Genomic DNA, 16,748 nt, shown 5'->3' with positions numbered 1-16,748 from the left:
CTGGAATTAAATATCTATTTATATCTTCCTGACAATTCAGACTGGGAAACATAAATGACTGACGTTTACAAAGGAAGTCATCAAATAGATGGGTGGATGTGTAGATAAAGTAAGTTTTGGAAGATGTATCAGAAATTATAATATTTAACTAGGAATGTTGATGTTAAAAAAAAAAAAGAAAGAAAATGAATTCATGTGAAATGTCAACTTCCAATATTGCTGATGGGGCAATGCATAAATGATACATCATTTCATTAATGTGCCATTATTTTTGTTATTTATATGATGTTTTTTAAGTCTTTCTGAAGAAAGGAAAATAACTTTGAAGTAATATCTGTCTGTTTATCTGCCTATCCATCCATGTAAATATATTCATTGAATTCTGGCTTATTGCATAATAACATTCTGAAGAACAGTTCTATAACAAAACAACCCATACAATAGACTATGAATCAATTGCATAAGAAGTAAAATGTTCCCCTTCTTTTGAGAAAAGTTTTCCATTTAAGAATTCTGTCACATAGACTAACTGAATATATATTTCTGTTATTATGTATTGATTTAGAAGTCCTCAAGAAAATAATTTTCAAATTGTTTGAAAGGGTAAATAGATACTCTCTTAAAAATTAGTTAAGCAGCAATACGAAAGCTTAAGTGATATTCTTAATTTGAAAACAGTCCACAATGTATCAGGGAGGTGGAAGAGAAAGAAGAGGAAGTTGGTAATAGTAGCCCCATTAAAACATTTATATTTTATTACATTATATTATGTTTTGGTGTCTGTTACAACAGTATTGGAGTGATCTCCTGTCAGAAAAATGTTGCTCCTATTTTTGCAACAGGCACAGATACAGCTGCAAATGGAAATGTATCACTGCACTGCTGACCCATGCATCACTCCAAGGCATGGTAACACTAAGTAAGCAATGCTCATGTGCAACACCAACATGCAAAAAACCCAGTTCCACTCCCCTATGGAGTTTGTTCAGGACATAGCGTCACACAAGGCAATTGTCACTAGCCAATTTCTGAGCTAGACTGGCACCTTCTTGAATTAGCTGGGTGCATGAACCATTACTGAGATGACTTTTTTCCCCCCTAGTTTATTGATCAGATACAAGTCCTCTCCTTTATAAGGGTCATCTGAGTTCACAAACACAATAGTTCTTTTGAGAATCACACTATTCAAAACAGTCTGTAGCATTACTGTCTGTTATGGAAATGTCAACTGAGTCAAAACATGAAAATATTTTTTTCTGAGATTTGTAATGAAGTAAAATTAGCTAGGCATCAGCTTTCATAATACAAATAAAGAAAGCAAGATCAGGTGTGGAATATGTTTATTTTGAACTGTATGAATGTATTTTCAAGATACAAGACTATACAAAATGAGTTCCTAACCCTATAATCATTTAATAATATGCATAGTTTTCCTCATACTAATTTATTTAAGACTAAGTGTGTGCAACTGTTTGCAGATTAAATAGCTTGAATTAACTTCTTTCTTTGAAGACTTTTTCATCTTACTTTAATTAAAAAAAAATGACCTTTGCAAGAATAAATACTAGTTTGGCACACTCTTAAACCTTTCAGTAATTCTGTGTAGCACCACTGCTAATTAATTATATTTGAAATGTGGAAATTGACAGCTCATATCAACTATTATTATGTTGAACATTTAAAATGTTTTTCTTAGGCTGCATACTGATACTCTCAGTCTTGGAATGTTAAGATGTGATGTTACTTGTTATTAAATAATGTCATTTATGCTCTGTGACCATATTGGAATTTTGGCAATGGGAAAATATTATATATAAAAGATGTGGTTTGTGATTTTTTTTTAATCAGGTTGTATACATGCTTAATCTTCAGGACAGTTTATTTCCATTAATTTCTTAATGGTTCATTTCTAAACATCCTTTAGCCGCCTGGCCTACAGCTTAAAAGCTGTAGAAAATGCTATTCTTTGGGATGAATTTTATTAACAAATTTTAATTTTGTTTCCTTCAAGACACTCTTTTTAACGGTCTTGGACTTGGTGCTGTCATTGGCCTGGGAGTGGCAGCTCTTTTATTAATCCTGGTTGTGACTGATGTTAGCTGCTTTTTTGTACGACAATGTGGATTGCTAATGTGCATCACCAGGAGGATCTGTGGTAAAAAGAGTGGTTCAAGTGGAAAAAGTAAAGAACTGGAAGAAGGAAAGGCTGCTTACTTGTGAGTATTAATCACATATTTTGTAAACTTCATTAGAAGAGAAAGTTGGCTGTCCAACTTATATTAACTGTATGGCCATTTTGTGGTGTGACAAAGGGAATTAATATAATATTTCTATTATTTGGAAAGGTGTCCCTCTGAAATATATATTATTTGGAAAAGTGTTCCTCTGAAATGTATAGAATTGTTTGTGGTCAAATGTTGTCTTAAAAGAAAAATGGACACAAAAAAGGCATTTACCATACCTGACTTTAAGATGGCCTCTTTGTGCAGCTTGACACAAAGGAAATCAATCGTAATTCAGTAACAGTTATAGGCACATCTTTGGTCCATGAGGAACAGGTAACAGATCAGTGCAACTCCATTTCTGCAAATCCATATTTGAGCTGCTAATACCCAAAAGCTCAGTGAATTTTTTTCAGTGGAAAACAAATGCAAATGAACTGATCATTTATGTGCAAATATGTTCTCTTAAATGATAGGAGTGGATAGTGAGATCTCTGCAGAACAGTTCAAGTACTGATTGCATAAAGTAATAGTACTTTAAAGACCCAATGTTTACAGGGTTTTCAAAAGATAAGCTTGAGAGAGGATTACTTATGGTCCCTCATTTTAGGCAGTTCAATATTTTTACTAAAAAAAATGCTTAATTTCCTCATTATGTTCATCTGATAGCATGCATTGTAATATTTGTGAGAATGCTGTCTTTGTGTGTTTAAATAACATTTGCTGGTCCAATTCCTGTGTGCTGTAACTCTCCCACTAGTCAGGCCTTGCAGTTCATTCTCCTGAAGCTTCTCAGATCTCATCCTTCCCCAGATGCCTGTAGAGCAGATCAGATTCTGCAGCCCTCATTATTCATAGCTGTATTGGGCTTCTTTGTTGTCAGAAGTGGAGGTGTAAGTGTCTTTTTTGGTTTTAGTTCTGGCTATTGGGATTCAGAGACTGTGTCTTTCTTAGGTAACTTGATTACATTTCTTGGTTGGGTTCTCAACCCTTTTGGAAACAGCTCCATAGAACAAAACTGGTCATAAGCAGGCACAGAGTATTTACATCAAATAATGCTTCTGAATAGAAGTTATGCCATAAAATAGCTGTTTTCTAATTCTCCGCAGCTTACAGTAAGAGAAGGAATAACAGCATTTTTTCTATTATGTGAGGCTAGCATGTTCGGGTCAATAGAATCAAGATGTGAAGCTTCTTGCTCTGTCTCAGCTGTCCTTTCCTATTGAGCACAGCAATCCAGTTTGTGATTTAATTTCCGTTCAAGAAGTGACCAAGTACAAATTGGTGTACAAACCCTCCTGAATGGGAAGACCTTAGGGAGCAAAAGTTGCAAATGTCACTTGACAGCAGTTTATACCTTGCTATCAACATCTCATACCCAAATGCCTTTCCGTGCTGTCCCAGAAAAGCATAAAGCTGGTCAGTTAATATTAATTCCTTCATTACATTTCTTTTGAAGAACAACTATCTTATTTAATTATATTTCTTTCCTTGTTGGGTGAACTTCAGTCAGTCAGATCTTAAAATATTTGGGACTGTTCTTATTTTAGCCTGTTCTCTGCATAAATAAACTGTCAGGCTAAAATTTCAAGACAGGCTTGAAGAGTCAAAATTTTAATTTATTTCATGCTAGCTGCCATTCCCTAAAAGACATTGACATTTCCCTATTTTAAATATGTCCGTTCACATTCTGGATTTTTGAGTGGGTTTATGGTACAGTTCTCTGTTACATTTTGATTGTAGCGTATATATAGTCGTTAATTATGTTCCATATGTAATGAATGTAGATGATACGATGCATGTCACATACACGTAGCCACCTGGAACAGAAATGACATAATGTGTTTCCTACAGATGACTTACCCTTTTGTGGAATTTTTAATTGTTACACAGTTTGTACTTTCTGTACAGATCAGTTTCTCATTCCTGTGTGAATGCTGTTCACAAATAACATCTTTTATAGGCTTTTGTTCATGCAATAATGTATGTTTGTCTGTAAGAATGTAGATGTACAGACAAACTAAGTAGAACTTACAATTCCCTCCACCAGTCCTGCTATGATGCATAATCTTGTAACAGATATGAGGTAGCCATGACAGCTATGTGCATCATCTACAGAAATGAGTATTGTATCTATTTGTGTATCTTAAAGTAGAATTTCACTTGCAGAGGTGAATAACCATATGCAGGTTTTTTTAAAAATAACGAGAATCTTTTAGACTTCTACCCATTAATTCTTTCCTAGTCAACATGTTGGCTACACATTTATCTGTGCTACACTCTTATTAACCTACAAAGATTTTCCTTGAGGATACCTACCAGAGGATGGTAGAGTTTTCCAGGTACTTCCTGAATAGATGGATTATTGTAGTTGTAACAGGCTGTTTAACAATTATCTTCCCAGCAACAATACGCAAATGTGAGACATGAATTAGACAAGGGTTTAACTAGGTTTTTGCTATGGCACTGTCCTGGTTTCAGCTGGGATAGAGTTAACTGTCTTCCTAGTAGCTGGTACAGTGCTATGTTTTGAGTTCAGTATGTGAAGAATGTTGATAACACTGATGTTTTCAGTTGTTGCTCAGTAGTGTTTAGACTAATGTCAAGGATTTTTCAGCTTCTCATGCCCAGCCAGTGAGAAAGCTGGAGGGGCACAAGAAGTTGGCACAGGACACAGCCAGGGCACCTGACCCAAACTGGCCAACGGTGTATTCCATACCATGTGACGTCCCATCCAGTTTAGGAACGGGGAAGTGGGGGGGGGCAGGGATTCACCGCTCGGGGACTGGCTGGGTGTCGGTCGGCGGGTGGTGAGCAATTGCACTGTGCATCATTTGTACATTCCAATCCTTTCATTATTGCTGTTGTCATTTTATTAGTGTTATCATTATCATTATTAGTTTCTTCTTTTCTGTTCTATTAAACCGTTCTTATCTCAACCCACGGGTTTTGCTTCTTTTCCTGATTTTCTCCCCCATCCCACTGGGTGGGGGGGAGTGAGTGAGCGGCTGCGTGGTGTTTAGTTGCTGGCTGGGGTTAAACCACGACAGGCACATAGCAGTCTGACTGCTCTCCAGAACGTCACAGGTCCAGAAAATAGTCTGTTAAATATAAAAGTGATTGTTCATCTGTTACTCAGTTACCCTCTGTTTCCAGACTGCAGCTGATGAAGTTCCATGATACAGTTCCTGATCTGATGACAGGAATAGGGGTGAAATATTTGCATAGAAACAGGTTTTATTTTGGAAATATCAAATATGTCTTTGGTATCCTTTGATATGCCTTTTGAGAGTAAAATTATATGCAAGTTAATTAGTACTAATATTGTTAATACTTCTGTAGCAGTGAGTAGCTATTTCCATACCATGGCCATATTATTGAGAACAGCCCTGCGGAGAAGGACTTGGGGGTATTTGTGGATGAAAAGCTGGACATGACCCAGCAATGTGCACTTGTAGCCCAGAAAGCCAACTGTATGCTGGGCTGCATAAAAAGAAGCGTGACCAGCAGGTCGGGAGAGGTGATTCTGCCCCTCTACTCCACTCTGGTGAGACCCCACTTGGAGTAGTGTCCAGCTCTGGAGTCCTCAGCACAGGAAAGACATGGACCTGTTGAGGCGGGTCAAGAGGAGGGTCACAAAGGTGTTCAGAGGGCTGGAACACCTCTCCTATGAAGAAAGGCTGAGAGAGGTGGGGTTGTTTAGCCTAGAGAAGAGAAGGCTCCAGGGAGACCTTACAGCAGCATTTCAATACTTAAAGGGGGCTTATAAGAAAGATGGGGACAGAGTTTTTAGTATGCTCTGTTGTGATAGGACAAGTGGTAATGGTTTTAAAGTAAAAGAAGGTAGATTAAGACTAGATATAAGGAAGAAATTTTTTACGAGTGTGGTGAAACACTGGAACAGGTTGCCCAGAGAGGTGGTAGATGTCCCATCCCTGGAAACATTCAAGGTCAGGTTGGACGGGGCTCTGAGCAACCTGATCTAGCTGAAAATGTCCCTGCTTATTGCAGGGGGGTGGGACTGGATGACCTTTAAAGGTCCCTTCCAACCCAAACTCTTCTATGATTCTATGATTATCAACAAAAGCATAATGACAATAGTCACTACTCCATCTTCCTTCAATTCATTGTCCAATTAGCACAAAGATTATTCATTTATTTACATGTGAGTGACTAGCATTTGTTCCTAAAATGGGGGAAATATGACATAGAAACAAAGAGTTTCTTCTACCGGTGTGAGCAGAAGGGGCTAGATTCTTACCACACAAGGGCTCTTTACCCTGTTCTGGCAGCTGGGATTATCACAGTCTCAGGAGATAAAGTACACTTCTGCAGTATGTATACTAACATAAATGCTCTTTACACTGCCAGAAAAGTTCAAGCATAATTAGGCATCAAGTCCTATATTTATTATACTAGGTTAGAAAAGTTTACATCTATTCCCATGAAGAGGCCATTGTCGTCTTATTTAGTCGTAAACAAAATGCTCTTTTGAGATGTTAATCCATGATGTTTGCAGAGTTAGGTAAGTAACCATGGATACAGGATGCTTTGAAGACTTCAAGGAATTGGGAACACACTGCTAAAAGTGTCTTGGTGGTGTTAGTCACTGATAATTAGTTCTGCCTTTTCTTTGCCGACTTTTGAGAGAAGTGATCTTGGTAATTAGTTATGTGCAATGTATGTGGTTAATATGAAGATATGAGACTAAGACTCCTTTAATAATTTTTAGGAAAGACGGATCAAAAGAGCCAATAGTGGAAATGAGAACAGAGGATGAAAGAATTACTAATCATGAAGATGGGAGTCCAGTAAATGAGCCAAATGAGACAACTCCCCTCACAGAACCGGAGTAAGTAGCCTGACATTCCCCGCAGTTTCACACAAGCTCTTCCTGGCTGTGAGGATGGACTGGGGCTTTCTTCGCTCTGGGAGGGAGATACACAGCACCACCAGAATGCTGTGTTGCGACAATGCAATGTACAAGTGTGATTTTTTTTTTTTTTTTTTTTACAGTAATTGATCTAAATCATGGTACCCCACGAACAACAACTGAGGTTATGACTAGACATTTTCTCTTCTTTCTGTGACCCAGAGTACAATCACATCTAAGCATTATTCAACCCTTGGATGGCAGTACCGCGATAGCGGCAATCCTGCAGCATATCTTTACACCACCACCTGTTTGGAGGTTAGCGAGTATCTGGGGAAATTTTCCGGCCCGCCCTGATGCCCTGACTCCTGAGGAGCTCCTCCTGTGCTCTTGGTGAAAACAGACCTTGTGTCGGGGTGGGGAGGTGCAGGCAGCCCTGCCCTGCCCTCCCCAGCCCACTGGTCCCCCCTGCCCAGGAACCAGGAGCCCCATATCAGCTCCAGCCTCATCAGCAGCCCGTGCCCAGCCCTGGCCCCAATGGGACATGGACCCACATGCTGCTGCTGCCCCCAGCTCTGCCTGCTGCATTCAGGGGTTGGAGGGTGAGGGCAAGGCTCTGCCTGCACTCTCTGGCTCTCAGCTGCACCAGAGCTTGCCCCTGGTGCTCCTCTGTCGCTCCCAGCTAACCTCCAAACCTGCAGGGAACCATGGCTGGCAGAAGCAGGTCACAGCCCTGCCACCTTCTCTCTCAGACCCAGCACCTGCAGGCACCTCACCCCCACAGTCCTCCCGACCCTGCAGTGGTAGCTGAGCAGGAGTAGGAGGATTTTTTTTGTTGGGTGCAGCTGATCTTTGCCACCTACCCAGCAGTTATCAGCCACCCTGCAGGAATAATCTCCTGACTCTCAGGAATAGCCTTAGACTGAGTCACACACACATCCCCACACACACTCTGTATGTAGTGCAGAATGATCCCATGCTCCAGAAACCCACCTCCTCACAGGGTGGCCCCTTCCTGCTTTCATTCACATAACTGAGAGCTTAGCTCAGTATTTAAGTCCACGTGGTGTAATTGGATTAATAGCACTGAAGGGCAGCCATTTTGCTGAGTTCCCTCCTGCCCCTTTCCCATCCCTGCAAGCTGCTCTCAGCACAGAAACTGCAGCAGTTCTTACCCAGGCTTGCAGGCTCTGGTGGCCTACTGAGTCACAGGGACCAGCCCTGGGCTCAGGGATCCTGGACGCTGGTGGTCAGGTCCTCTCCTCCCTTTTGTGTGGCAGCCCCTGGAACAGATTAAACTGGGTAGAGTGGCTGGTGTTTGTACCTGAATAGCACTTTTCAAAACTTGTGTGGACGGTAGAGTAACATTTGTGATGGGGCACAAACAAGCTGGTATTTTGCTAAGCTTACTATTACAAAGAGAGCTTCTGATATGCTTTTTTTTTTTTAATTCTGAAAATTTAGTTTGAAGAGAAACTATTATTTCAACAAAAGTGATGACAGTGCCATTCCTTCTATTCAGAGCCCACCTAGTGGTGTTAAAAGACATGAGCTGATTGCTCAAGAGTTTCATTTCTGAGCCTCAAAAGTTGATTGATTTGAAATTATTAAAGAAAGCTCCAAGTTTCTTTGGCTTGAGCCCAAAGCTTTTCATGTGTTGTGAAAGTCTCCTACCTCATGAGATCGTAAAGCTGTCAGAGCTATGAAGACACTTCTGTAGTAAATATAGAAACTCACCTGTTGATTATTTGATGGTATCACAGTTGTTTTTTAAAAGGAGAGGATGTTCTTATAAAACAGACTTTTTCTCTTTCTGAAAATACAACAAAATTGCCTTCCTTGCCATTATCTAGAACTGCAAAAGCCAGAACCTTTAATAAGAAAAAAGCTTGTGTTATTGGCTGTCATTGGCATTTGTAGTAAATGGGGGGGGGGGTGGGAGGGGGCGAGTATTAAGTAACTGCACATTAAGCTATATACTTCTTTAAAGAACCTGTACCTGAAGACTTCAAACTTGTGTTAATTAAATAATTATGGAATTTGTTGAATGACTAGTGATATGTTTGCTCTTCATATTAGGGTTTATAATGAGGGGCACTGTAGAGAACCCACAGTTATCTAAGGATTCAAGCGAATGTAGTTGTAAACATTGTACAAGTCCGGCAGGCTTTGGATATGTTAGTGGGTAAGGCACCAGGGCCACATATTTTGTGCTTCAGGACTATTTGTAACACCAGATCTTGCAAATACAAATGAGATTCATCTACCAAGGGACATGATACCAGGAAAGATTAAATTCCATTTTTTCCTGCTTGTCCCAGTCATTAGAACAGTTGACAGGAGTGAAATATGAAAGTTAAAATAAAAATTGTTTTATTATCTTAGGGGACGGGGAAAGAATCAGTCACTGGTGGCATGAAAAAATAACTAAATCATAGGAACAACTGATAAGGAGTTTGATGGGTATTATGTCCTTGGGAGAATAGGACTGCTAAGAGATATTAATAATTATGACAGTTTCCTTCTTGGTAATTTCTTCTCCCACAACCAATGGCAAAAGGCAGCAGTCTGAGGTACAGCTGGACAGAGGTCAGCTAAAGATTTGGGACCTTGTCACTTAGGAAACCAAAGATGAATAGAGCATGATGCAATCAGGACATCTGAAGGGACACTGGTACAGGGGAACATGGAAAGAACTTCTCCTCAGACACAGGTCATAACTGGTGAAACAGAGGCAACATAAAGTACGGGTGAGACACTACTAACGGAAAGGAGGACGCAGTAGGGTAGAACTAAGTCTCTCAGTAGGAATAACACAAAAACACATTGTCAATAACAGGTGCTATCAGCCAGAAAGGCACATGCTGAGCAGGGTGAGGATGACCAGTGGGGATCTTGGAGGGAAGAGCTTCGTTTGCAGGAAGGAAAAGTTTCAAGGACTTTCCAGGCAGGCAATGTTCATACAAGGTGGGATTCATTCTGACTAATTATGGGTGTCTTAAAGGTATACAAGATAAGCCTTCAGTTTACATTAGATGAAATATTTTGAATAATTAGTTTAATTATTTTGAATAATACCAAATTATACTCAGAACTTTAAATGCAATTTAAATGCATTTGTGGGAAATAATTAATAAAGACATGACTTCCTTTTACAGTAATAGAGTATTTTCATTATATTCCTTAGCATATTATTTGGCAATCTACATTTTGACTCAGATGATTCTTGTCAAAGCCAAGTTTGAGATCCATGCATGACAGATGAGCACAAAGCACTTTTACCTGCAAGTCAACAAGTTTTAATAATGCTGGCAGGAAATCAATTTAAGCTGTGCATTTCATGTTACATTTCTGTAATATAATTAAAATACCACATGCAATGTGTACTATAATTACATTCCCAGTCTGACATTATTGTGTTTCTCTTAAGTTTTTCTTAATATTAATGAAGCTGGGTGAATTCCAGTATCAAAATGGCTAGGAGCCATTTTCCTATAAAATAGGAAAGTAAATATTCTAGTTAAAATTTTGTATGAGTAGTATCAGCAGGCTATTGCAGTTAGGCCACATGCAGCACTAGAGGAAGTCAATATTATTAATGATTGATAACAGCCAGCATCTGATCAAAGCAAAAAAACCTTTTAAACTTCTCTAGTCTTTTTTTTTTCTTCAAAAAAGCTTTTATTATAAAATACTGTAAGATTTGAAATGATTGGTCTGCCCAGCTGAAAAATATAAAATTATTTCAAACAGATGTAGCTAAAGAAAAATTAGGTGTAGGACAATTGGTGTAATTAGAACATTTAAACCTGATTTAGTTAATTAAAAGAGGAAAATGATGGAAACTGTTAATAGAGATTAAATATGAATTAATATTTGAATCAAATGGAGAGGAAAATTCCAAAATAAAAAAATGTTGTCAGAGTCAAAAAGGATAATGTCTAATGATAACTGAACTGATAACTTCACATCATATCCAAAAAACCTCAAGTTTTTAAAGACAGGAAGGTCAAAGAATGGTGGATAGACTTTTTGATGAGGAAAACTTGTAAAACATTTTATTTGTTTTTCATTCTTTTTTTTTTCCCCTTGCTTGCATTGAAAGCAAGGCTAATTTTATCACACTGTTTGCATGAGCATGGATTTCAGTAATATCTAGTATCCTTCAACAGGGTTTTAGCAAATCTTCCTATTTCAAATAATTTCAAATTATTTGTAACATGTTCTTAATCCACTTCCCCAAAACCAATTTATTTAAATTTCCACACAGTGTATTCTGTCAATTGCCCACTGTTTACTCTGACTAAATATTTCCTCCCTTTCAGCACCATCTTTTGAGAAATTACTCTGCCTTTATATAAAACTAGATTAAATGAGGTCTTTTTTTTAATAGCAGTTTAAGTGCTTTGCATTATCAGGCCTTTAACACAGGTGCCTGCTTACCTAAAATGCATCTCATGAGCCGTGCTTCATCAGCCCCAGTGTTTTATCCTCTGTTAAAAATAGATTTGTGTCAATTCTGCTGTTTCCATTCTTTCAGGTGTCCTGTCGTGGGCTGAAGTCTGTTTCCTTTGGGTGTGCCATGTGAAACAGACAATTAGTGGAGAACTCCCTCTGTGCTCAAAGCCAGACAGCTGATATATTTCCCACATATTTTACTGTAATAGAACAAGTTAGTCTCCTCTTTGATTTCTCTCAGACTTACGTTGTGCTTGTTGTTTAACCTCTAGATAAACAGCATCTTTCTTAGTTCGTTTCAGACAGCCTAATTTTCATAAGACTGAGAATTTAGGTATTGCTTTGTTTGATTTGTTGTTATTAAACACTGTTATTACAAGACATTCCTAAGGGATACCTCGGACAGGTTTTGAACAGTATATTGCTCTTCGGGACATCAAAGCAATCACAGTGGAAATTTACTGAAACATTTAACAGTTATTATGAATAATAAAGGCATATGCATACTATTCCCTAGTTAAAAAACAGAAAGCAAACCCAAACTGGAATCATGATTAACAGATATTATGCCCAGGAGGCATTACTACAGGAACATCTGAGTAAACCATACATATTTTTGACAGCTATATTTTTTGACAGCTAACTACTGGCAGTAGGGAATCAATGTTTTCCAAGACCTTTTTGAATGAAATCAGTGTTTTGTCATTCCTGTAAAGTAAGGGTGGGGACTCTTTTGCCATTGGAATTAAGGATTATAAAACTCTTCAGTGTTTTCTCTAAGTTAGTCTTAAAAGAGCTATGTTATTAATGCAGCTAGATTGTGTGATCTGGTAAAAATAAATTGTAGAAGTTTCTAAATAATAAAATAACTTCCATTACCTCCTTGTACTATAAGAATTTCTTTCCTTTACCTATGTCTTGGTATAACCTCCTGTGATAGATGTCCTCTTTCATATACAATTGAATTTACATTTAGAAACAGGCATAAAAAAAGAGTATAATCTAGATTCAGCCGAAGGCTTGACTGTAAGTGTTTCATGGTATCCTAGGGAACACATGCCTCTGTACTGTCTTGGGTCAAGTTGTTTGGCATTCTATTGTTTCTTTTGTCTTATTGAAGAAACTGCATTTTGGACAGCAGCAATGATCTTATCATGTGCCATTTAGCTTTTTCTGGTTTTATAGAAATGGAAAGAGTTAATATCAATTTCTCTAAAAGCAAAGAACCTCAGTGCTCGTAATAAAATAGTTATACATTATTTTAAAAAAATTATGTTTTTAGAAACACCATGAACTGTATAAGCAATACACATGTTGTAAACTTAAATTCCAGATTAGGTGTTATTTGTGTGTTACCATGATTCCTCTTTTCTTCTGACAGGAAGCTACCACTAAAGGATGAAAATGGGAAAGAAGCTTTAAATCCAGAAACCATAGAAATCAAAGTTGCTAATGACATCATCCAGTCAAAAGAAGATGATAGCAAAGCATAATAAGATAAACTACAGCTGTCTGGATAATGCATTTGGATTAAGTAACCCTGTGACCAAAACTTTACAGCTGACCTTAATTCCTTGGAAACTTAAGCTTGGAATAGTTAGTACATGTGTACATATGATGAAACAGTTTCTGTCTACAGTTCCTTTCTATTTTTTTGTTAATGGTTTTAGTAAGTAGTTTTGCTGACACCAAGTCCCATGGTATAAATTTGAAAAATCTGCAGAATAAGAACTGTAATTTATTATATGACAAAGTATGTCTATTTAGAAGACTAGTTACAAAGCACCCCTAAACACAAACAACACATCAGGTCTTTCCAGATCTTGCAGTGCAAGCTACATACATAAAGTGCCATATACTGCTGTATTTGTTTCCATTTATAATGAAGCAAAAGTTTAGGTTGCCTTTAAAAAAAAAGAAAACCAGTCCCGGTATAATGTTTAAGACCTTAGTACTGGCACTCAGTAGTCATTCCAGCTGTGCTTATCACTTGAAGCAAACAAAAAAAAGACACTCTTCAATATAGAGCCAGCTCCACCTGCAGTTTCACCTTAGTTCTTCAGTAAAATAAAAAGATAACCACAATGTACAGATTTAAATTGGCTAAATAATTTGTAGCAGTATATTGGCCTCGTCCTAACTACATAAGTGTGACTCTGAAAGGCTCCAGGATTTTCAGTGCTTCAGGTTTTCTGTATTAAAGTTTTGGAGGTTGCATGTGAACTAAAATGCAGCAAAGGTGTGGAAAGAAAACTCTTTTTTGATCATAATCTTGGCTTCAAGCAAAACCTTACAATAAACACAAGCTCACATTATTTGTCCCAAAATATTTATACATATACAGTATTTGTTCTTTTAGTTCTAATCATTTAGTCAAGAGTTAAAACTGCATTTTAGTGTAGTAGATACATTTTGTCCCCAAATCAGTACATGAAATATTAAAAGTTGGCCTTATTAAAGTAGCACTTGTTCCTTTATGATTTCATACACTTTGTCTTAACAAAAAAAAACATAAGAACAGATGCTTTGGCTAAACTGTTAGGAACAGTTTTAAATTATAATAGTATCTTGTATTAGACCAAATACATTTTTTTCCTGTCAAGCATTCCTTAAGATAATCCTTTTTATTATCTGGTTAACATGTTCCACTGAAATTTGACTGATTGATTTGATGCAAAATTAATTCCTATTTATTATGATTGATTTAATGGTGCCACTAACTGGAGCAATATATTTTTTTTCCATTCCAACATAGTGTATCCACACCTACCAATCTCTTCAAAGTCTTGCTTTGGAAGAAGTAGATAAACTATATAGAAAACTAGACTGAAAAATTCTACTTGTCAGGAGTAAATTGTAAAGTACCTTGTGGATTTTCCACATCTAGTCATACCTGAGATTTAAGCATAGCTTTACTCAGCAAATTACGTCCTTTCCACGCTATATCTGAATTTTGCTCATATTTGAAGTCCTTATACTTCCCAATTTCCCACAGAATGTCATCAACCCTTGGGTTTTCTTACAACTTTTCCTCACTTTGGGAAATACCTACAGTGAACCAAGTAGTTGAGGACATACCAGCGGTGTGGCTAGGATAAGAGGCCAAGTTCCTACAAAACCAGTACCAAAGTGAAAAGAATGGGTAAGAGGAGATAGCAATGTGGGATGAAAGTTGTGAAAGAGAATAATTTAAAACTGCTGCAAATAAGTTTCTTTAAGTGCTAAGGCACTGCTTCTGGGTGAAGGGAAGATGAAGATATTCCTTTATGACCTCTCACTGTTGCTCCCACATACTGAGCAGACAGTACTACCAAATAGCTGCTTGTCTATTAAATTTCTGTCCTGTTTCTTTCTAAGTACACAGTGAGCAGGACTGCCCCCTAACCTATAATTAAAAGAACCAGTTGTCTTATTTATATATATAGGAACATATATTCTTTCTACAAATCCTCCCTTTATCAAAATGTAAGGAAGGGACCTGGAAAATTCCAGCAGTTGAGAGTAACGTGGTTGGTGTGGCTTGAACATCTGCAACCCACATCATCTCATGCAGTATTTTTACCAGGATGAGGATGAAGGTAGGAAACATCCTTTTCTCTTCTACCTGCCATCACAAAGTTAGGTGGTGCCATGCATATTCACATAAGTCAAGCTTCGCTAGGCAAATGGTGCTTTTTCTGAAGCCAGCGTGATCATTTACACAAGGTTCCTATACAATGTGGGCAGAGCTAACAGTGTCCAGGCTCAACTGTAGATGCATTTCAAATTTTAGTACTTCTTATTGAGACTTACACAAAACACCTTCATGGCCTAACAGCTATATATTGGGGTTTTTGATTCTGTTTTTTGGTGGTTGTGGTTTGTTGGGGTTTTTTTCCTAATATGGCCTCTAATTACAATGTAAAGGGATTAAAGAATTTAAGAGGTCTTGTTAGCACATTTATTATTAATACACCTGTGCTACTCTTTACAAGTAAAATATCCTGCAAAATTATTTCAATATTGGAAGCAAAAACATTTTCCACTATATTGGATTACAAATCAAAAGCTATTTCCAGGAGTATTTATTTTCTTCCTGCTGTTAAGTCTCTTGCCAGTTGGGCTATGTGAGGGCTGAGAATTAAACAGTTCTAAATTACTGATGGACTGTTCCAAGCATACCTTTTGGTCTGTGGATTAATAGGTTCTCTCTTGTGCTTTGACTGATGTGCAGGAGAAAGCCAAACTATAACTATGAAAGAATGTTTAAAAACACTGATATTTGCAAATATTTCCAAATGAGGGACAGCACATAGTAATTTGTAAGATATGTGTAGAACTGGAATAACATCATTTCTTTATTTTCTTTTCCTATTCTAGACTAAAAAGAAAAAAAACAGCTATCTGTATAAATGTCACTTTTACTGTCTAAAAGTAATTTTAAGTGTTAGTAAGAAATGTCAGAAGAGTTGACAAAATATAACTATTTGTAAAAGTAATCTGAATTGTTATGCTAACATACTCCAGGGATGAGGGTGGGAGGGAGCCACTGAAATTATTAACGATACAGAATGTGGCAGTGACAATCTCTATTCAACAAAAAATAAGGAGTAAAATTAAGTAAAATGACTTAGACCTTCCTGTTATTATTTTTTTTTAGTAGACCTGAATTCTGGTTTGCCACAATAGTAACCAAAGTTTTAATTAATGTTTTACAATTTAGTATACAAATGTACTCTGGAGAGTTTTTTCTAGGTTTGTTTATTTGTCTTTTTCAACTTCTAAGATTTTTTTGTGGTTGCAGAAATATTTACTATTCTGGTGATGCTAATGCCTAATGTGACAAAGATTAATTTATTTAGGCCTCAGTCTTGCAAGAAATTTTGTGTGGCTGAACCCACCCCTCATATGGCACCCCACTGACCTCAGTGGGGTCGATGTGAGCAGGAGGACAGATGTAATTTTATAGGTGAGCTTGCAGGATTGGGCCTACTTTCTATCTCTTCATAGATATATACAATGTAGTTACACAGTGACAGTCATCTACAAAGGCTGTTTGACAACAGTCCCTGGTATAGTAAATTCCACCTGCTGTCTTCAGCCTCTGCATTGATGTTCATCCAAAAAAGTGGCTTTCTTTTTATGATGGTAATTACTTTGATTATTTATTTAAGTGCCAGTCATCAAAGTGTAGTATAATAATCATGCCATTTTTC

The 16,748-nt window shown here is 37.4% G+C and overlaps 1 protein-coding gene across 1 annotated transcript in view; it reads left to right on the top strand.

Annotated features, from left to right (window-relative positions):
* NCAM2 (neural cell adhesion molecule 2) overlaps window positions 1-13,806 on the top strand; it is a 331,544-nt gene extending 317,738 nt beyond the window's left edge. Inside the window, exons 16-18 of the mRNA XM_052794652.1 lie at window positions 2,012-2,216; window positions 6,955-7,074; window positions 12,935-13,806. Coding sequence (XP_052650612.1) covers window positions 2,012-2,216; window positions 6,955-7,074; window positions 12,935-13,046 — 437 coding nt within the window. The 3' untranslated portion in view covers window positions 13,047-13,806. The remainder of the gene's footprint in view (window positions 1-2,011; window positions 2,217-6,954; window positions 7,075-12,934) is intronic.
* Window positions 13,807-16,748: the final 2,942 nt, after the last annotated feature.

Source organism: Harpia harpyja, chromosome 8, assembly GCF_026419915.1.
Source record: "Harpia harpyja isolate bHarHar1 chromosome 8, bHarHar1 primary haplotype, whole genome shotgun sequence".
NCBI lineage: Eukaryota > Metazoa > Chordata > Aves > Accipitriformes > Accipitridae > Harpia > Harpia harpyja.
This window is presented reverse-complemented; position numbering and strand designations above follow the sequence as displayed.